The 23746-nt window shown below is 45.7% G+C and overlaps 1 protein-coding gene across 4 annotated transcripts in view; it reads right to left on the bottom strand.

The window, feature by feature from the left end:
• Positions 1–23746, bottom strand: part of LOC147422902 (zinc ion binding protein) — a 107602-nt gene that overhangs the window by 38422 nt on the left and 45434 nt on the right. For 2 of the 4 annotated variants that reach the window (XM_086501098.1, XM_086501097.1), the window contains exon 3: positions 11677–11769. In XM_086501098.1, the coding sequence (XP_086357224.1) occupies positions 11677–11769 (93 nt within the window). Of the gene's footprint in view, positions 1–11676; positions 11774–23746 lie in introns of all 4 variants that reach the window. The other 2 variants (XM_086501096.1, XM_086501095.1) reach the window with 1 other exon arrangement.

Here is a 23746-nt window from a genome sequence, read left to right as displayed (position 1 = left end):
AGGCACACAATAGAGAGTGTGTTACTTAGTGTGCAATGGAAAGATAGATAGCCCTAGAGTGATGGGCGTATATACAATGCACGGGGGAAAAAACCTCCTACAGAGGGAAAAAATGCCCCGTCGGTCCTAGTGTGTTCACACACATCACTACCACATGTATATGGTAACAGCCAAGACCTGACCCAGCTAGACACCAGGAGGACATGGATACAACCAGCACAGGAATTAGGCACGAAGATGGCTTTCTAGGGAGACCACCCTCTCCAGCTTACGGAAGATGGTTTTGTGACGAGACCCAAATACATGGATTCCCACTAGTCTCATGGGATACGATGTGCTATTGGCCAGTTACGCACATCCTCTCACCAGTTGCGGATTGAAACTGGGAGATACAGCGGAGTACCAGCAGAAGACAGGATATGCACCTTGTGTAACATGGAACCTGAGACAGAGCTACACTATACATGCCGCTGCCCCGCCTACTACGAGATACGAGGACGATTCCACTGCCTGTTCAGAGAGGGTTTTGGACCACTCTCAAGAGTCATGGGATACGAAGATCAGAGATGTCTGGGTTTGTTCTTGCTCGAGCTACGCGGACACAGAGATAGCCTAATGAATGGAGAGGCTAGCCAGTCTCAAAGACGGATCACAGACTTTTTCATAGTAGACACGGGACAGCCGCAAGAGCCACTCCCACAACAGAGCTCCCCCTCGTCTCACACCAGAGGCACACTGATTGACCGAGCGATTGAATTGGGGAAATCCAGGCGCTCGCGACTGCGAAGAACTACACAGCATCGACGGAGGCTACGGCAGAAAATTCGGAGCACGCTGGCCAGGCATGCACGACGCCCGGTCAGACTACTAACCATGGAGGAAATTGATGAGATTCGCCAACGACCGATGATAGATCTCTTGTGATTCAGCTATCCCAACAAGCCACCCATTTTTTTGCTTAGTTTGTTGCTTGGCTTACATCGACCAGCTTAGGACCCCATAGTATATATCTTTGTTTTGTACTGTTGGTAGGTTATTAGGTTATTTTGTTACTCTGACTTTGTATTAGATCCACCACTCTGTAACTTTCGGGTCTCATAGGTCATTATGGCCTTTTGAAGACGTTAATATAACATTTCATTTCATTTCTCTCTCTCCTTTCAAAAAGATTATCAAAAAAGAGACAAGACCGGAAGTTCAAATACATGAGCCGTTCATCATACACACAACCATTGAGGAAGAGAAGATGCGACAAGCCCACTGCCTCAATGTATAAGTGACTGGCATCAAAGAAGAGAAGTCGTCCACACCCGAGAGCGATGGGAAAGCCCTATGCATGAAGCTCCGGTACAAGGAAGACGAGGAGCTACTTTTTTCCGAAGCTTGGAGAGCCGGCAAAGACCTACAGAAAAGAACCCTCATCCTCCAATTCCCTTATGAGGAGTCTCAAACCTCATTCATCCGAAAGAGGGCCATCTTGAGAGGACTAGAGGACCCACCTATCTACCTTGACAACGACCTCACCTTTATGAAGTTTAAGTACCGCACGACCCACACATCAGAGTGGGCCGCCGAAGAGTCCCTTCAAGATTCCGGATGCTATTGGCGATCTCCCTCGACGCCATACAGTTCGGTACCAGTACCCCACTTTGAAAAGGAGGGGATGTCACGTAACACATCCAACCCTATGTGTCCGTGGACAAGCTACAGCATGATAAGGGTTCAGTCAGTCCAATCAAGTCTAGATTAGAAGTGATCTAGCACTTTTGTGAGTCTATTCGTAGACCGTGCATGCGCAGTCACTTAGTGTAGATGCATATCCTCCAGTTGCACACAGCATGATCATCAGTATTCCCTTCATAATCCATCAGATTCAGTCAAGGGAATTTTCCAGTGCATTTAGCCTATTTTTCCTATTTTTGGTATTTTCACTTATTATTTTTAAGTGACTTCCCAACAAAAGTAGGTAGGGCAATTTTGCTAAGTTAATATATAAGCAAACCCAAGTTAGCACAATGGGCAGATGAGCAAGGAGCACAACAGGCTTTCAAGCAACAGGTACTCCCTCCCTCTCTCAACAAGACCCTCTTCAAGCTTGCCTTGGTGAGGCCACCCCCGTCAGCCCCTAGTGTTTGCTAGCGCCAGACCATCTCCCCCTTGGCGTTTTCCCCAGAGTTACCCGGAACGCGGAACGGGAACGGCGACGGGCCTCCCTGCGGAACGGGGGAACGGGAATGGGCCCGGAACGGGAACGGCGCGAAACGGCAGGCTAAAAAAACACCAAAATATTATTTTTTTTAGCGTTATGTGTTTGAATACAAGTAGTATTAGAGTCCTTTGACTCTAATACCCACAAAAAACACGATTCGAAGACCATTTAACCTTATTATGACTTGATTGGGATGTGAGGCGCCCAGAGTACATAGCCAGATGAACAACAATGAGCAAACACAATTTCCATAGTACATACACAATGCTCTCAAATAATTGCAAGAGTAGTAGTCAGAGATAACACTTTGGAATTAATTATGGCTAACATAGTAACAAGCCTCAAGGGCCGCCAGCGGCCAAGGTGCTACAAAAAAACCAAAGGGGGGCAAAGTTCAAACCAGACTTCAGTGACCACAATACCAAAAGACTGAAGGTGACAAATACCATAAAGATGCTAGTAGCTACAAACGGCAAAGAGGGCAAGGCTCAAGCAGCCATACAAAAAGGTAAGGATAAATGGCAAAGACTCAAGACTCAAGAGCCACTAGCCTGAGAGGCCTCCCAATCCGTAGTAGCCGGCTGTAAATCATGCACATCCTCCCATTCCTCATCATCAAGGTCTAGGTCCGGCTCAATCTCAGCCACATATGAAGTACCTGGTGTTGGTGGATGTGCATCTCCATCCGCCTGAGAAGAAGCGTCTTGCTCCATCTCCCACTGTGTAAAAGGATCTGTCTGTTTGTCTGTACTCTTGCAAAGCATTTTCAAATTTGCGCTGACGAAGACAAGATCATTAGCCTTCTCCACTCCAAGCCGATTCCTCTTCTTGGAAGCAATGTGGCTAAAGGTACTCCACAATTGCTCCAAGCATGAGGTACTAACTGACTGGCTGAGAATACGGATCGCCAATCTCTGAAGCTCAGGGCCATCATAGCCATAGTCCTCCCACCAAAGCACTGAACCTATTTTCCTGCGATCAATCTGAGCATCTGGACTGCCAAATGACCCCCGCATCTCTCTGTACTGTCTCAGCTGATCTCTGACAATGCGTCGCCCATCTCTGTCTAGAACCATCTTGTTTAAGATCTCTGTAAATTGGTTCATGACTTCCCTATCTGTCTCTTGCCCTGCACCTTGGAACTCTGGATCCACCATGTACGCTGCCCCGTGTAAAGGAGAGGCATATGAATTCCACCTCGAGCTGCAAAGCGCATGGATCTCCTCATATCGCTCTACGTTCGGCTCAAGCTGTGCAAGCTGCTCAATCATGCGGTCCATTGCCTCATAAATCTTGCCAATGCAAGGATCCATGCCATCCAGAACTCGAAGCAAATGAACCACAGGTTTTACCTGTGCATCTAGACTCTTGAGCTCCTTCCAGAACTCAAGATCCTCTGCCTTATCCTTGCACAAAATCCCTGCAACTGTCTTTGCATAGAGAGAGGTGGTGAACTCATCACTGATGAAGACCTGTCGGACCGCATTTTGACATTCAGACAGCCTGCGTACAAGAAGAAAGTTGAATGCGAAGCGGGTATCTGAATACTTTAGAAGCACTTTGCCGCCCGACCTCTTGAGGTACTCACTCCGAACCAAGTTGTGATTGTTGATGAAAGTAACCATCTTCATTGCATCAACAATGACTGGAGCAATCCAGTCTAGCTTGCCGATGTCTTTTAGAAGGTTATTCAAGCAGTGTGCCATGCAAAAGCATACTGTCACATGCGGATAGTGGCCCTCTATGATAGCTGCTGCTGCCCTGTTTGATGCCTCCCCATCTGTGACAAAGGCCACCACGTGTTGCTCACCGATGGTTTCTATGGCCGCTGTCCACTCTGCAGAGAGGACATCGGCGGACTTGCCACTCTCAGTGGCATCATGAGAGTGCACAAAGTACATCTCTCCACTGGAGTATGCGACGAGACCATGGATAGATCTCTTCCTTGTATCGCTCCACCCGTCGGCAATGAGGGAAACGCCATGTTTTGCCCAAAGACGCTGAATGTTGAGGGTTGCTTGCTCCACAATAGCCTTCTCTCGATCGAGCAAGGTGGTTCGGAGAGCCTCTGAAGATGGCGGCACATAGCCGGTGCCATACTCTCCAATCCGTTGCACCATGACTTTCCAATACTCCGACCTATTTCGATCAAACATAGAAGAGGTTAGTATCAAAAAAGTGGAACCGACGATAACAAAAGAAATGAGAGAGAAGATTGATAAATCATAAAACAATGAACATACCTCGCTGCGACAAATGGGATATGGTCGTGATAGAAGAATTGGGCCACGGCCGCATCCACCTCTTCCTTCTTCTTTGGGTCCCAAGAGGTGGCAAGGGTCTTTTGGCGACGAATTGGACCTTGTGAAGATGCACCAACACCTACACCGGGTAGAGAGGAAGAAGGGAAAATGAGGGTCTTTGGATCAATACCTTTGCGTGCCGGCTTGGCTTTATGGTTAAATTGCCGATCCTTTTCCTCGAGCTCCTTCCTCTTCTCGATGGTTACGTTGGCACAAATTTTCACCTCATGTCCCGGCACTCGAAGAAAGTGTGCCCTCACTTTGTCATGCCCCCCTTTCCGTGTGTAAGAGCATAGCTTGCATCCCCATGCACGAGAACCTCCCGCCGCCGACAAGGTGCCCTCCGAGGTCACTTCATCCCACCACGACCATTCCTTCGCCTTTTGAGTGTTGCCCGCATGAACGGAGGGGGTTGAACGAGAAGAAGAGGCCATGGATTATCCGTGAAAGAGAGAGAGCTTGATCTTTGAGGATTTGAGAGAGAGAGATAGCTTGAGAGAGGGCTTGAGAGAGAGAGAGGCTTGATTCCGTTCTTGCTTGAGGCTTGAGCAATGAGAAGTTGAGATAGAGAGCTTGAGACTCGAGAGAGAGGCTTCACCTCTTGGAAGTTGAGACCGAGAGAGAGAGTTTGACCCTTGAGCCTTGAGGGTTAGCCCAAGAGAGAGAGAGGTTATGGCTTGAGAGCTAGAGGCTAGGCCCCTATGGCTTGAGAGTCCAGACTCGAGAGTTGAGAGCAAGGGAGAGATGGCCCCCTTCAAACTTCCTTGATGCTTTGGTGAAGAATGGGGGAAGGGGGGATTTATATAGGGCTGTAAAATTTAAATGGCCGTTGGCTGCCCAAATCTCCCAAACAGCTATATTTTTAAAAGTTGAAAAATTGCCCGTTTCTGCCCGTTGCTGCCGTTCCGCCCCGTTCCAGCCGGTCCGTTCTGGTGATGGCCTGCCTGTCGGAACGGCAGTCCGTTCCGACGCATTCCCTGAATTTTTGACCGGCCGGAACGCCGTTCCGGCGTTCCAAGGCCCCATATAGGCGTTCCCCGGTAACTATGGTTTTCCCCCCCAACAGCCATCGCCAGCAAGGCCTTCTTCTTGGCATTTTTCCCCATGACCGGCAGCCCCAAACCTTGGCGTTTGCTATCGCCAACACCTGCAACAAGCATTAGCGTTTTTCAGCCAAAACGCTGCAGTCTCCTTTGCGTTTTTCAGCCCAAAACAGCCCAAAACACAGCAGATAAAAACGCAGATTTTCAGCATCCAAAAACGCCAATTCAGCAGCAGGAAAAACGCAGCAGATTCAGCCTAATTGGTTGCAGATGCACCCCCGTTTTGAGCCTCGTAAACGCAGCCAAAAACAGTCATTTTCAGCCACCGAAACAGCCCTGAAATTCAGTAGATAGAAGACCACAGATTTCAGCCCTAAAGTCGTCATCGTCATCACCGTCGTCGTCATCAGCATAGTCACAGATTGCATCAGTCCATTGCATCGTCATTGTACCACTTTGTGCAATCATAAGTAGACCACTCTCGCCAACGAGAGTGGGGCCTTCGGAGGAGGGTTTTACGTCTCTGGTGTCGTATCTCTCTTCTCTCTCTATCTCTCAGTCTCATACACTTGTACGCACAATGTCCATTCACTTTGTTTGTGATCATAGCACTCTCTCATTAAGAAACGGAAGGCTCTACCTTCCATAAGAACAAAAAGGAACCTTGAGCACAGTTTGGAGCACTCATCTTGAGCAAAGCGCAAACAATCATTCCGCTGCACCTAACAAAAGGTCTATTTGTGAAGTTTTCCTCTCTGTCGTAAAGTCAAGTAAAGTATTTCAAGTAAAGAATCAGATGAGAGAAAAAAACTGGCCCGTAGGGTGGTAGACTTTAGCTCTCACCCTAACCTTACTTGAAAACTTTATTTTAACTTTACGACAAAAGGAACTTCACGAATAGACCTGTGACTAGAATTAACACTTCAAACAAACGACGGCCTGGTAGCTGGAGCACTACAAGCAGAGAGCGACACCCTGTAGGCCCCTAAGACTGGCGCCCCTGTCGGTATTTCTTTATTCTTATAAAAACTTGGGAGAAAACCTGTAAGTTCCTACGAGCTATCCCGCTTTTACAAGGCTGAAAATGGCCTACTCTAGCCCGATTTCGGCAACATAACCACAGTAGGAGGCTTCACAAACAAAATCCCCATGTCAAAGGTGACTTTCCCTGCACAACGGACCTTCTCAACAGGCTCTATTGCATGAGACAGTTGCCTTGTCTGCTGTGACACTGCTGGCGCTTGCAGAAATCCATAAACCTAGGATTCTACACCGACAGAGAAAACAAATTCACAACAGCAACCAATTGTCCCCTGAAGGCATCCTCATCTAGTTGCCTAGTCATATACACTTGACCTTGTGAAGCATTCGAATCAACAACGGACCTTCTCAACAGGCTCTATTGCATGAGACAGTTGCCTTGTCTGCTGTGACACTGCTGGCGCTTGCAGAAATTCCATAAACCTGGGATTCTACACCGACCGAGAAAACAAATTCACAACAGCAACCAATTGTCCCCTGAACGCATCCTCATCTAGTTGCCCAGTCATATACGCTTGAGCTTGTGGAGCATTCAAATCAACAAAAGGTATAGACAGGGGTGGCCAAAAACTCTCGCCAACCACACTGGAGGAATAGCCTGTCTGTCTTGTGAAGAGGAACCCTCTTCTCTGGTGTCGTTTGTCCTGTCAGTCATAGTGTAATTCATGCTCTGTGTCTTCGCCACCACCAACCAAGGCTCACTCTTCAACGAAAAAGTGATTTTGTCCCGCCAATGGAACCATGAAGCCGGCCTGTAGGGCGATAGATATTTAGCTTTCACCCGAATCTTACTTGAAAACCTTTACTTAAACTTTGCGACACAGAGGAACTTCACAAATAGACTGTGACTAGAATTAACACTTCAAACAAACCACGGCCTGGGAGCTAGAGCGCTACCAATCAGACAGCGACACCCTGTAGACCCCAAAGAGTGGTGCCTCTTTAGGTATTTCTTTATTCTTATAAAAACTTGGGAGAAAACCTGGAAGTTCCTACGAGCTGTCCCGCTTTTACCGAGCTGAAAATGGCCTATTCTACCCCGATTTTGGCAACATAACCCCAGTAGGAGGCTTCACAGATAATATCCCCATGCCAAAGGGTGCCTTCCCAGCGCATACGGACACTTTCCCAAACCTGGCAAGAATCTGCAGCACGCCGAATTCTCAGTTTTTCGCCCCGAAAATGCACCAGATCACCCGTACAGCGATCCCATCGCTTCCCCAAAGCTCCTAGGGGTAATAGGGATCAATTAGGGTCAAAACCTTAAACCTGCAAAAATACACAGCAGGCTGTATTTTACTGTTTTGGGCTCCGTTTCGCGTGCCAATCGCATCCGTAGCAAGCCTCAAGCTCCCGCACCTGTAGGGCTACTTGCCCTTTGAATCGGATGAGATTTCTCACGTGAAATCTCCCCGAATTCACATGTATGTACCTGTGGGGGATTAATAATTAGCTAATCCAATACCTAGACAAGAGGCTCTTGCCTCGGCATACGTGCATGAACCCACACAACTGTACATACACATGGAAAGCCCTCTCGAGGGCCTCTCTCTCCTGAGGAATTTGAGAAGGCTAAGTTATGTTTTCAATGCTTGGGAAGCGGCCATGGCACAAAGGATTGTCCCAAGGGAAATTTGCTACTCAAGGCAAGGAAAAAGCAGTGCACACGATGCAACTGCTACCTCTTGAGTCTTCCTCACGTTTCTCCGAGGTGGAGGTAACACACACGGAGGTGGTGCATGAATGCTGTATCACAGCTTCCATGTTGCAACAGACCTTCACTCCACATGAGTTAGTGCGTATGCATGGATTTCTTCAAGGGCACAAGGTGCGTATCTTGGTAGATGACGGTGCTACTCACAATTTCATTAACTACGGATTAGTGAAAAGACTCAAATTGCCCCAAACTCCGAGTTCTCACCGCTACAAGGTAGCAATGATGAACGGCTATGATGCCGAAGTATGGGATACTCAAATCAGAGCTGTACCATTGGAAATTCCAGGCTATTCCACATCCTTGGATTTGGGATCACTTGCACCCACTACTCACACACACAGTGTAGTCACTTGTGAGTCAAAATCAGCCCTTCTCTCAATTTGGGTGCCCCGTCTTCATGCTGGACTAGGAAATTGCATTTGCAGGTTGCTCTCCTACTGCCATGTGTCGAGATTGTCTCTTCTGAGTTAATTTCCTAGTACCCACCGACTTATAACATGTAGCGAGAGGCCTAACTGACTTTGAACTGAGCCTAGACACACTTTTACTGCTCGGATTCTAGTGCCGACTGGCCCGACCATCTCGTGGCCACCTACCCTTCCCAATTGCGGGTGAAACTCTCGGCCGTTTCACACTGGCCACACAATGTCCGGCCATTTGTGACTTCAAAAAGAGGGTCCCAAAAGTTAGATAAAAATCAAGGGAAAGAAACCAACAACTAAGGTTAGTGGTTGCCACAACTCCTTCACATACCCCCTCCAAGTATCTGGCAATTTCAGCCTATACGCAACATTGCTAATATTATCAAATACTTGAAAAGGCCCATAGTAATGCATGTTGAGCTTCGGAAACAACCTTTCCTTGCCCTTCATCTTCCCTACCTTGCCTTTTCAAACCGTAAAAGTACCCAATCACCCCATGCGGCGACTGCAAGTCATGGGGGTACTCACAAGCTTATTTGGGGAATTATGGCTTTATATAGATCAGTTGCAAGGCAGGTGCGCACTCCCGAGGGGATTTCTACCCTAGTTCACTCCACTATTGGAGTGAAGCAGGGATGCCCGCTATCTCCTACTTTGTTTGGTATGTATGTAGATGAGGCCTCTGATTACATTACGAGGCTAGGGGACAAAGGAGCACAGCTAGCAAGGACATGAATCCCACTTTTGTTATATGCTGATGATATTGTGCTAGTTTCCGACTCCCCAGAGGGAATGCAGCGCCATTTGGATGCCTTACATGTTTGCGGAGGATAGTAAATTGTCTATCAACCTTGGTAAAACCAAGGTTGTGGTGTTTAACACCACGCTGCAGTGGGTCAGGAGCTCAGCTTCCACATTTACCTATGGGCAAGAGATTGTGGAGTATACAGATGCATATACTTATCCAGTAATTTTCAGTGGGCTAGTTTTTTCGTTGAGAAGAGCAGTAGAGACTAGATTGACCAGAGCCTATGCGGCCTTGGGCAAACTTGAAAGGATGTGTTCACAGGTTCACTTTCAGGAACCTCGAACCAAACTTTGGCTTTATGATACTTTAGTGACCTCAGCTATGATGTATGGGGTGCCGATTTGGAGCCCCTCAATTGGATGTCACGGCAGAGGTGGCAGCACTAATGGATGGAAAGGGATGGAGAGGCCCTTGGTATCTATGATTTCTTGGATGATTAGAGCCAAGGCCTCAGTACCTCCTGAGATTATTAGAGCAGAGCTAGCTTCCGCTCCGGTGGTGATTGAGGCACTTACTAGATCAATCTCTTTCATACATAGCTTGTGGGACCTTCCCGGAAACAGATATGTCTGGCTTGCTTTGAGTCTTCCCTGCAGTTGGCCTTACAAGGACATACGATGGACAGATGACTTTTCGGTTCCAAATGCATGGTTTTAGCATGGACAGACTGCCTCTCTTTCAGTACTCTTTGGAGGCCCCCTCTCTCATTGTGGCACGGATAGAGATTACTAGACTTTTCCCCCAGGACTTAATTCAGTTGGACACCACGAGGACTTGGATAGAGCTTACTCAGGAGTTGAGCACGAAGATGGCTTTTTACGGAGAACATTTTCTCCAACTCACGGAAGATGGCTTTGTAGTCGGGGGCCCAGCTATATCGACACACATTTATCATATGGGGTGCGGTGTGCTATTGGCCAGATACGCACATCCTCACACCAACTTGAGATTGAGACTGGCAGATATAGAGGAGTTCCGGCTGAGGCCAGGGTATGTCATGTATGCCATCGGGAGCTAGAGACAGAGCTGCATTACATATGTCATTGCTCCGGATACTATGAGATTCGCAGGTGATTTCATTGCTTATTCAAGGAGGGTCTTGGACCACTTTCTAGAGTTATGAGATACCAGGATCGAAGATGCTTGGGTCTATTCTTGCTTGAGTTGAGGAGACATAGAGATTGCTTGTTGAGGCGACCAGAGAGACAAACTCAGCGACAGGTTACGGACTATTTCAGGCCAGCCATTACCACTAGACAGCTAGACAGACAGGTTTTGCAGCAGAGTTCAGATTCCACCTCCACTAGAGACACACTGATTGACCGTGCGATGGACCTAGGGAGATCCAAGCATGTCCATGATTACAGAGGAGGGCATCCCAGTATAGAGACGGAGATTACACAGGAGGATTTGGATTAGTTTGGCACCCCACGCACAATACTCGGTCATATTTTTGACCATGAAGGACATCGAGGAGATCTGACACCAACCATTGTTGGATTTACTCTGAGCTGGAGGATTATCCCCTTCTTAGTAGCTTAAGTTTCTTGCATCCCTCATTATTTTGTACCTTTGTATTGACTAGAGAGTCTCTAGTCTTTCCCCCACTTTCACTTTCACTACAACATTTTGTTCAGGATGTTAGTCTTTCTTTCAGCACACAGACTTTCACCAGTTTGTAACTTGTTGGTCTCATAGGTCATGTTGGCCTTTTGTAGGCGTTAATATATATCATTTCATCTCTCTCTCTCTCTCTCTCTCTCTCTCTCTCTCTCTCTCTCTCTCTCTCTCTATATATATATATATATATATATATATATATATATATATATATATATATATATAAAATAAAAGAAAATAATCTTCTATTAAAATTCGTCTAGAGGGCCCCCAACATAGATATAAGAAAAATGCAAATCAACACAAAGGTATGATCCCAAAATCCATAAAATATACAATAAATTCCAAGAGTACTACTTGGCTCAATCTCTCAAATTTACTGACATGTGCAATTTCATCAACTGCTAGAGGTGGAAAATTTTCCAAGTTTTGTGATAATTGCTTTCTTTGAAATGTTTCACATTTAATGCTTATATATGAGTAAAAAAGTAAAACAAATACCCTAGAACCAACCTCTTCTTCATAGTCTGCAGCAGATGCTTGAGTTGATGAGTAAGATGGAAGTTGTGGTACGCTTGCATGATTTGACACCCACTCGTCTAACATCTTCCTGACATGATAATGACAAAACCAACAAGTATTGTTGAGTATCCACGACATTGAGCAAGATCTTCAAGAGGTGCGAAAGAGACAAAGCAAAGGAAGAAAATGCCAAATGAATGTGTGTGTTATTCGTAAGAACCCAGGTCAGACCATACGAGCCCATAACAGGTACAAGTAAGAGATATCAGACTAGAGAGTCAGAGAAACTCAAACATCATGAGTATACATGTCGTTCACACTAGGTAATGCATAGCTAGATTATCTACGAAAGAAACTTTACACAAGAATCGAGTAAACATCTCTGAAACCATAAAAACTTGACCAAGAACTAATTAATCATGGCTAAAGAAACAATAGAACCAGCTTTAATCTAGTAGCCTAGGACGCATATGGCTAAACCATATATATAGACCTAAACCACTTCTAGCCATATTAGGCTCACTATCATCCAAGGTGTACATGGCCAAAAAGTCCACAACAGAATAAGATCATACAACCAAATAAAACACATCAGAAGAGACATAGGCAACATCAAGGTCCCACATAGCAATCCAACCCACAACAAGGCTACCATATGAGAAAGAGCTATAAAGCAGAGTCCGTCAAAGTTAGCAAAGAGCTAAGACAAACAACTACTAACTAACCCGCTGTTAACCAAGTCAGATTCGATAATCTACCGATTAGAACATGGCTGTAGAAAATAGCAAAAAAAACTGAAGCATAATGAAATCCTAACCCTGAGGAAAAATATTCAGATGTACCATAAGCATAAATTCACGTATCCTCCATTGCACATTCACCTGATTGCAATGCTTTACCAAACGTCCAACAAACTAGGATCAGTAGGTTAGCTAGACATTTTACATAGTAATAAAATAACATGACAGCCTCGACTATCAACCAAAGACGATTGTATACCCACAGAGTTAGTAGAACCACATTTTCCACCCACCTGGAGACAATTAATTAGCTACCTACCCAGGAAAAATTTACATCAGGCCATAAACACCGGTGTCATACAATATCCTACTTTCAATTACCCGGAACGGGAAATTGGAACCGGGAATGCGGAACGGCAACATGCATGAAATGCCATTCCCTGTTTCGGATACTTACATCTGAAACACGGAACGGGGATCCGGAACAAGAAATTGGGATAGGAACGGGGAAATGAGACCTGAAAATGGCTATTCCCTGTAGCTACGGTTGAAACACCACCCATTAGTCTGAACTTTCAGCTGCTGAAACTGGCTGACAGCTTGAACATGCAGTAGAAGCATTGTAGCAACACCAGACTGAACAATAAACAGCAAAACAAAACTTCCAACAACAGGTTCTCAAGGCACAAAGGGGCAGAGTTGCCTTCTCAGAAGCACCGGCCCCCAAGTTGGGTGACAGCCCTGGCAATATTTCTTCATTTTTCAGGGGAGCAACTATGTACAATCACTTTGTGAGACCACTCACATAATCGGCTTACAATTGGCGCCTTGTCCACTTACCTAAAGCTCCCGAGAGCTCAGAAGCACTCATACACAAGTACGTGTACAAAAGCAAATTGATTAAACAATAATCCGTGTGGGGGACTGCATAAAAGCACAGCGTGGAAAAGCTGCCAAGATCAATCATATGGACTGCCACATCATCAACTACCCTCGTCTTCTACCGACAGGTCAATTGCCACATCATTACTTGAGGTAACCCCCCCCCCCCCCCCCCCCCCAAAAGAAGAGTAATCACCCTCCATTATGCCTGCAAAATAGACAATGGACAAGAAAAAATAATTCAAAACACAATGACTCTATGCTTACATGCATTTGACAACTCAAACCATGCATTGGCACAAAGACACAAGTCACCGAACAATTAAAATCACATTCCCACCACTATCCCCCATTGATCTTAGACATGAACCATGATCTGTAATAGCACCCCAAGCCAATAATCTGAAGCAACACACGTGAGAGAAAACTGAAACAACTCAACAATGAAGAAAACTAAGAAAGAGAGTCGACACGGCTCAGCGAAGTTCCGCACCCAGAGAGATTGGCCCCAAAGATTGGCGCCCCTTTTGTAATTTCTTTATTATTGATGCTTCACAAAGTACAATGTCCGAGGGTCCTCGTCTCTGCCGCGCTCCATAGTGTACAAAACTGTCAAGAGAGAAGCCCTGGCACTTTATTTAATGGCCCTAGGCCTTCCAAAAGCACTTACATGAAAAGCTTCAAGTCTAAAAGCATCTAAGCCCCAAAAGCTGGCGCTAGGGCAACCAGCACAAATCGTGGAAATCCGTACGGTGCCACGTCAACAGTCAGTGCAAATCGTGGAACGTCCGTACAGTGCTGCCATGTCGGCATCTTCATAAAATTTTGGGATCAGCAAAGTGCCACGTTAGCAGTCATGGAATGTCCGTACAACGCTACCACGCCAACATCTTCATGCAATTTTTGGATCCGTACGGTGCCACGTCAGCAATCATCGCAAATCGCAAAACGTCCGCAGAGTGCTGCCACGTCAGCATCTTCATGCAATTTTGGGTCCAGCTTTATTTGAAAATAGGTTTTAGGCCCCTCGGCCGGGGTACCATAAGTTGTACCTACCATAAGTTGGTACAACTTATAAGATTCAAGATCTTTAATTAGGCCTCTCGGATAGAATCTATAAGTTAGTAAAACTTTATCTGCATCTTTCACTGGTATTTGGACCTCCCTCTGTCCGGAGTACATCGTATCTGTCATGCCACGTCATCACTTTGTGACATGCCTCCCTCTTGAAAGAATTATAATCACGCTCAATTACGCTTGCAAAACCAACATAAGCCAAAAACTAGTTCAGTAGACACTGACTCCAAGTACCGACGCACTAGACAACACATATCCAGCACTTGCACAAAGATGACAGTCTCGCCGAGCATTCAAATCACATTCACATCACTATCCCTGTCGAGATCATAGATGAGAACTGTAACGTATTTAGCAATCACATCCAGATCTCACCGATCTCTCACGGATGTCTTGATTAACTAAATCTTGTTACTATCATATTTACATCACGTCTCAGGTGAACAAGACCAAAATGTTGCAGTCATTTCGTCTTTCAAACATGCACTCAAACAATGCACACATGAGAGAGCACATACAACAGATTCATTTTAGGAATTCCCATTTCGAAGTACTTCTTCTCATAAAGTCATACAGTAGAATACTGTCAGTATCCATGAAATCACAAAAGAAATTAGTGACTTTATTCCATCCAGGTAATGTGTGACAAAGGAGCGGAGTAACTCTCCTCTTGTGCAGTCCCGACTGCACCAGATTCAACCCGTTGATAATCGCGAACTCTTGGAATAGTCCAAGTTAGACCAAAAGCCTCAAGGTAAAGTTCCAAAATCTGAGGAGTATCTGCTAGGTCCTCCTCCTCCATCCATTTCGCATCTTATGCCGGATAGTTCTTAAACTTGACTAAATACCGGCGTATCACTTTACCTTTCACTTTCCTTTCCTTATGAGCCAATATCTATTCTGAAACGAGAATCTCCTCGATCTCTTTCACTTCAAGTTGCTCCTCAGGCTCCCTGTCCACTGGCACCTCACCTTTAAAAGGTTTCAACAGACTCACATAAAATTCATTGTGAATCTTTCAAGTATCTAACAACTTCAAAATGAAGGATACATCATTGATCTTCTCTTGAATCTGGAAAGGGCCATAGTATCACATACTTAGCTTTGGAAAACAGAGTTACGTGGAACGCAGAACGGGAACGGTGACAGGCCTCCCCGCGAAACAAGGGAGCGGCAAGGGGTCCGGAACGGAAACAGCACAGAACGGGAGGCATAAAAAACACCCAAATAATGCAATTTTTAGCGTTATGTGTTTAAATACAAGTAGTATTAGACTCTAATACTCACAAAAAACATGATTTGAAAAACATTCAACCTTATGACTTGATTGCGTCGTGTGGTGATGCGGGGCCGCGGTCATAGTACATATAAAATAGACACAATGCCCATACACAATAACACATGCAATTACAAATTAAAGCTCTCACATAATTGCAATAGTAGAAGTTAAGAGATAAGACTTGAAAGTTGAGCCATAACGTTGAGCAAAAAACTTAGGTTTTGCTTAATTTTGGCTAGCAAGGTCTGCCAAGGCGCTACAAAAAAACCGTGACATATACTATAAAGAGACTACACAGGGGGCAAGCTGCAATACCAAAAAACCAAAGGTGACATATAACATAAAGAGGCTACAAAGGGGGCAAGTCGCAATACAAAAAGGTATGGATAATGGAAGTCCTAGAGTTTCAAGAGTCAAGACTCAAGACTGCCAAATGACCCCGCATCTCTATGCAACTCTCTGTACTGTCCCAATTGATCCTTGACAATGCGTCGCCCATTCTGTCTAGAACCATCTTGTTTAAGATCTCTGTAAATTGATTCATGACTTCTTTATCTCTCTCTTAACCTGCACCTTAGATTTTTGAATCCACCATGTATGCTGCCCATGTAAAGGAAAGGTATATGAATTCCACCTCGAGCTGCAAAGCGCATGGATCTCTACATTCGGCTCAAGTTATGCAAGCTGCTCAATCATGCGGTCCATTGCCTCATAAACCTTGCCAATGCAAGGGTCCATGCCATCCACAGCTCGAAGCAAATGAATCACCAGTTTCACATGTGCGTCTAGACTCTTGAGCTCCTTCCAGAAATCGAGATCCTCTGCCTTCTCCTTGCACACAATCCCTGCAACAGTCTTTGCATAGGGGGAGGTGGTGAACTCATCACTGATAAAAACCTGTCGCACTACATTTTGACATTCAGACAACCTGCACATGAGGAGAAAGTTGAATACGAAGCGGGTGTCTGAATACTTGAGGAGCACTTTTCCGCCCAGCCTCTTGAGGTACTCGCACCGAATGAAATTGTGATTGTTAATGAAATTCACAATCTTCACTGTATCTGCAATGACTGGAGCGATCTATTCTAGCTTGCCGATTTCTTTTAAAAAGTTGTTCAAGCAATGTGCCATGCAAAAGCACATTGTGACATGCGGATAGTGGCCCTCTACAATAGCTGTTGCTGCCCTGTTTGGTGCCTCCCCATCTATGGCAAAAGCCATCACATGTTGCTCCCCGACCGTCTCTATGGCTATTGTCCACTCTGCGGCGAGGACATTGGCGGACTTGCCACTCTCGGTGGCATCATGAGAGTGCACGAAGTACATCTTTCCACTCGAGTATGCGACAAGGCCATGAATGGGTCTCTTCCTCGTATCGTTCCACCCGTCGGCAATGAGGGAAAAACCATGTTTAGCCCAAAGCCGTTGGATATTGAGCATTGCTTGCTCCACGACCGCCTTCTCTTGATCGAGAAAAGTGGTTTAGAGAGCTTCCGAAGATGGCGGCACATAGCCTGTGCCATACTCTCCTATTCGCTGCACCAAAGCTTTCCAATCACATGGGAGAGGTAAGTCTCATTATTCATAGTTTAGAGATCATAGTGGCGGAAACAAAGAGAACAAAAGAAACGAGAGAGAAGACCGATAAAGCTTACCTAGCAACGACAAATGGGATATGGCCATGATAAAAGAAGCAGACAACGACAGCATCCACCTCTTCCTTCTTCTTTGGGTCCCAGTGGCAAGGGTCCTTTGGCAATGAATCGGGTCGGATGAAGACCCACCGAATAGAGTCAAAGAAGGAAAAACGAGGATATTTGGGTTGACAACTTTGCGTGCGGGCTTGGATTTAGTGTTGAATTGCCGATCTTTTTCCTCAAGCTCCTTCCTCTTCTTGGCGCTTACGTTGGTGCAAAATCTCACCTCATGTCCCGGCACTCTAAGAAAGTGTGCCCTCACTTTGTCATGGCTCCCTTTCCGATGGTAAGCGCATAGATTGCATGCCCATGCTTGAGCACCTCCTGCCAATCCCATGTCTGGGTACAAAAGAACTAGAACAAAGATACTACTACTAGAATCCATCCTCTTCTGCACTCTGGATGTCAAGAGAGTATGGCTCAAATCCTCTATTGTAGTCTTCGTCGATGTTGTGTAGCCCCTCTCCTCAATCATGGCCGTCTGGATCTCCGTAGCTCCAGTGCTCGGTCAATGAGAGTGTCAGTAGAGGTCGAATGAGTGTAGGCCGAGCTCTACAGTGATGGTTGCTTCTCTGGCTGTCCCATATCTAGTGTAAAGAAATCCATAATCTGTCTCTGGGACTCTCTCTCTCTCTCTCTCTCTCTCTCTCTCTCTCTCTCTCTCTCTCTCTCTCTCTCTCTCTCTCTCTCTCTCTCTCTCTCTCTCTCTCTCTCTCTCTCTCTCTCTCTCTCTCTCCCTAGTAAAGTGTCTCTATGTCTGTATAACTCAAGTAGATATAGCCCAAGACATCTCTGATCCTCATATCTCATGACCCTAGAGAAAGGACGGAAACCCTCTCTGAATAAGCAGTGGAAACGGCCCCGTATCTCATAGTACATTGTGCAATGACATATGTAATGTAGCTTTGTCTCTGGCTCTAGCTGGCATAAGCGGCATATCCTACTGTCTGCTGGTATCCCTATGAATCTACCAGTCTCAAATCTCCAGTTGATGTGAGGATGTGTGTATCTGACCAATGGCATGCACCGCAAACCATGAGACATATGTGTCCATGTAGCTAGGTCGAATCACAAACCCATCTCCTGTGAGGTGGAGAAGATGCTCTCTATAGAAAGCCATCTTCATGCCCAACTCATGTGGCGGCTCTATCCATGTCCTCCTGGTATCCAGGTGGATCAAGTCCTGACGAATGAGTCTAGTAATCTTCACCCGTGTAAGAGACATCAAGGGTGCCTGAAGAGAGTATTGGAAAGGGTGTCCATGGTGAAGCCATGCGTCTGAAACCATGATGTCATCACGAAGTGTCCCCCTGAAGAGCTAACTATCTGGAAGACTCAAGGGCCAGTCTAGCAAATCTGTCTCTAGTAGTACCCCACAAGCTCTGCACAAAGGAGATTGATCTGATAAGCGCCTCAATCTCCATAGGAGGGGCAGCTAGCTCTGCTTGAATGATAGCGTGGGTTACGAAGGCCTTGGCTCTGATCAATCGAGAGATCATAGATACCAAGGGCATCTCCATACGTCTCCAACCCTCCTGGCCTACAGAAGGTCCCCATATCTGCACCCCATACAACATAGCTGAGGCTACTAGAGTATCAAAGAGCCATAACTTCGTCTAAGGTTCCTGGGACTGAACCTGCGAACACATCCTCTCCAAGCCTCCCAAGACCGCAAAAGCTCTAGTCAGTCTAGTCTCTGTTGCTCGCCCCAAAAGAAAACCTCGGCCCAGTGAAGACAACCCCAAGGTAAGTGTATGCATCTGTATACTCTACAATCTCTTGACCATATGCGAAAGTCGGTGCTGATCTCCTGATCCACTGTGGCATGTGTTAAACACCATAACCTTGGTTTTACCAAGGTTTATAGACAATCCACTATCCTCTACGAAATTGTGTAATGCATCCAACTATCGTTGCATACCCTCTCGTGAGTCAGAGATCATCACAATATCATCAACATATAGCAACAATGGGATCCACGTCCCTGCCAGCTGGGCCCCTCTATCACCTCTTTGTCAATGTCATCAAACACCTCATCAACATACATACCAAATAGAGTAGGAGACAAAGGAGACAATGGACAACCCTATTTCACCTCAATGGTGGAGTGAACTAAATCAGACATCCCCTCCAGAGTGCATACTACAAAGTGCGTACATGTCTCATTGTTGGACTGTATAGAGCCATATTCCCCCAAATCAACACTATGGACACCCCCATCTCCTCCAGTCTGTGCATCAATCCAGCTCTTGGTACCATGTCAAATGTGTGAGGATTAGTGGTGCTAATTCTATAATCAAGACTTAAACTTTATACTTAAGATCAAACTGAGACTCAAGAGATTGAATGTGTGTTTGATTGATTGAATGAATGCTTGAAAACTGATGTCACGTAACACATCCAACCCTGTGTGTCCGTGGACAAGCTACAGCATGATCAGGGTTCAGTCAGTCTAGTCAGTCTAGATTAGAAGTGATCTGGCACTTTTGTGAGTCTATTCGTAGACCGTGCATGCCCAGTCACTTAGTGTAGATGCATATCCTCTGGTTGCACACAGCATGATCATCAGTATTCCCATCACAATCCATCAGAATCCATCGGGGGAATTTTCCAGTGCATTTAATCTATTTTACCTATTTTTGACATTTTTCACTTATTATTTTTAAGTGACTTTTGTTGGAAAGTAGGTAGGGCAAATTGAGTAAGTTTATATATAAGCAAACATAGACTAGCACTAAATGGCAAAAGAGGCAACAGGAGCCAAGCTCGACAAGCAACTTCTCAACAAGACCTTGGCGGTTTCCTCCAGCAAGAAAGAAGAACTTCAGCCCCTAGCGTTTTCCTTCCACAAGCCAAGCGTAGCGTTTTCCCATCAAGGTACTCATCGCCAGAACCAAGCCCCAATGCCTAGAGTTTTGCATCAGCATCCTCGCCAACAGAAGACCTTCCCTAGCGTTTTGGGGAACTCAACATTCCTAGCATTTTTGCAGAGATATGCAGCCCTAGCGTTTCTGAAGACCTCAACCTTTGTAGATTCAGACATCGCCATTTTCAGCAGTAGAAGACCATCAAGATTCAGCCCTAAAGAAGTACCAGATTCAGACCGGAAGGACCATCAGTTTTCAGCCTTAAACCTGTAGATTTTCAGCGACAAAGACCCACAGAAACAGCCCCCCAAATCAGCGTTTTTGGAGCAGATTTCAGCCCATAGCGTTTTTGGACAGCAGTAGAAAGATTGCAGATTTCAGCCCTAGTGTCGGCCTCGTCATCCCCGTCTTCGTCGTCAACATAGCCTAGACTTGCATCAGTCCCATGCATTCCATTTGTACCAGATTGTGCAATCATAAGTAGACCACTCTCGCCGACGAGAGTGGGGCCTTCGAAGGAGGGGTTTACAACGTCTCTGGTGTCGTATCTCTCTTCTCTCTCTATCTCTCAGTCTCATGCACTTGCACGCACAGTGTCCATTCACTTTTGTTTGTGATCATAGTATTCTCCCATTAAGAACGGAAGGCTCTACCTTCCATAAGAACAAAAGGAACCTTGAGCACAGTTCGGAGCACTCATCCTGAGCAAAGCGCAAACATTCATTCCGTTGCACCTAACATTGGTATCAGAGCTTTGGCAGTGTTCTGTATCTCTCAAGGAAAGAACCACAAGGACCACATAAATTTTTTTTTGGCTTGTTGAGGTCGCACGAACCCAAGTTCGCTTGGGCGTGTCGATTCCTAATCGTGTTTTTGAAGAGTGACAGGAATCCCAGGAAAGAAGGGCTTGTCCAGCCTCCCCTTGTGCCTCTTTTCACTCATTGAGAGCGGACCGTGCACTTAGCGGCCGGCCAATCGACGTGAGGTGGGAAAAAGCAACTTTGGTGTGAGCGCAAGGCCGCCAAGGGGTGCGCCCGTGAAAAAGAGCAGAACTCGGGTGAAGAGAAGATTCTTCTCTAACACAGATTGCAAGCGAAAGAAGAACCTCAAGAAACTCAAGAACCTCAAGAACTCAAGACCCCCAAGAACCCAAGAACCCAAGAACCTCGTGAACTTAAGAACCCAAGAACCCCAAGAACCCAAGTTCCTGTGAACTTAAGAACCCAAGACCATAAGAACCCACAAGAACCCAAGACTTCAGTGGATGGTCAGCACTCGAAGCGGAATGGATACTTCGCTTGGAGGTGATCAGCATGAGAAAGGCGAAGAAGAATTTTCCCCACCAAGAGGTTTTTCCGACCCTCCCCCTTCCCCATCTACGCCAAGGATTGCACCAGATCCTATGGAGGCTTGGTGCAAGACAATGATGGACATGATGACAACATGGCACGAAGCAAGAATGGCAGCCACGGAGCGTGAGCGCGAGCAATTACGCTTAGAGGCCAACGCATTTAATGGCAAGTATGCAGAAAGAAAAACAGAATTGGATCGCAAGAACATTGTTCATTCTTCCTCTCTCATTTCTAATGTGCAGGCGAAGATTGAAGAGATTCGCGAAAAGGAGACTCTCTTAGTCTCTTCTTCTCCAAATCATGACACACAAGATTTGCATGATGTGATGATTTGAATGACAATGATAAGCATGATGATTTGGATGTTAATGATGAGCATAATGATTTGCATGATCAAGATGTGATTTCTCACACGCATGATGATTTGCATAAAGATGACATGATTGTTCACAAGGATGATGAGTTAGTTGATGCTTTTTCTAGCGAAGCTAACTTCATTGCAGATTCGATCAACCACGAAGAACCGATCTTGGCTCTCGAGCCTAGGTCCCAAGAACCCCTTCAGGAAGAACCGATCTTGGCTCTCGAGCCTTGGTCCAAAGAACCCTCACGGGAAGTATTATGTGTTTGCATGATTAGTACGCACGCATTGTACGAGTTTCCTGATCGTTTCCTGTCTTTTAGTCGGCGTCTTTATGTGATCCTTTTTTCTAGGCATGACATATTGTACGTTGAGCACGTTTCACTCATGAATGAGCACGGATGTATGCGGATTTCTCATGAAAAGCTGAAAAGTATGCATTCAAGGAAGTCACATTTCATGTCTCTTCCTTGGCACGACACAGTTGTAGAAAGAGCACATGGCAGTATGAACACCAAGCATGGGCATTTCCATTGTGAATTGCCATAGTTGATTGCTTTAGATCAGAAGAGAAAGATTCGATCTCATTGTTTGTCTGTGTGGTGAACGGTTTGGCAATCCGTCTCTTTGTTCATCTACATTGCATGCACAGTCTTTGAGGAAGACAAGACTTTTTCCAGTCACTTTACATGGAATAGGTATGTTCATGTTTTTGTGTTGGAAATGGTTTCAGGAATTTTCAGCCATGGAGATGCTTGAAGAAGAAAGAAGCATGACTCTCGACGAAGTTGAAGCATCGAAGGCGCCACATAAGACTTTGTGTCACTTTCGTCGCGGCCCAAAGAAGCAAGCGTTGCTGACCTTTATGAAGCTCAAGCACGGCACGACCCACACATAAGAGTGGGCCGGCGAAGAGTCCCATCGAGGATTCCGGATATTGTTGGCGATCTCCCTCGACGCCATACAGTTCAGTACCAGTACCTCACTTTGAAAAGAAGGGGATGTCACGTGACACATCCAATCCTATGTGTCCGTGGACAGCTACAACACGATCAGGTTTCAATCAGTATAGTCAATCTAGATTAGAAGTAATCTGGCACTTTTGTGAGTCTATTCGTAGACCGTGCATGCCCAGTCACTTAGTATAGATGCATATCCTCTGGTTGCACACAGCATGATCGTCAGTATTCCCATCACAATCCATCAGAATTCATCAGGGGAATTTTCCAATGCATTTAACCTATTTTACCTGTTTTTGACATTTTTCACTTATTATTTTTAAGTGACTTTTGTTAAAAAGTAGGTAGGGCAAATTGAGTAAGTTTGTATATAAGCAAACCTAGACTAGCATTAAACGGCAGAAGAGGCAACAGGAGCCAAGCTCAACAGGCAACTTCTCAACAAGACCTTAGTGGTTTCGCCCACCAAGCAAGAAGAACTTCAGCCCCTAGCGTTTTCCTTCCACAAGCCAAGCATAGCGTTTTCCCATCAAGGTACTCATCGCCAAAACCAAGCCCCAGTGCCTAGCGTTTTGCATCAACATCCTCGCCAGCAGAAGACCTTCCCTAGCGTTTTGGGAAACTCAGCATTCCTAGCGTTTTTGCAGAGATATCAGCCCTAGCGTTTTTGAAGATCTCAGCCTTTGCAGATTTCAGACATCGCCATTTTCAGTAGTAGAAGACCATCAAGATTCAGCCCTAAAGAAGTAGCAGATTCAAACCAGAAGGACCATCAGTTTTCAGCCTTAAGAGACCTCAGTTTTCAGCCCTAAACCTCCAGATTTTCAGCGACAAAGACCCACAGAAA

Source organism: Adiantum capillus-veneris, chromosome 26 (assembly GCF_014529385.1).
Source record: "Adiantum capillus-veneris isolate H3 chromosome 26, ASM1452938v2, whole genome shotgun sequence".
NCBI lineage: Eukaryota > Viridiplantae > Streptophyta > Polypodiopsida > Polypodiales > Pteridaceae > Adiantum > Adiantum capillus-veneris.
This window is presented reverse-complemented; position numbering and strand designations above follow the sequence as displayed.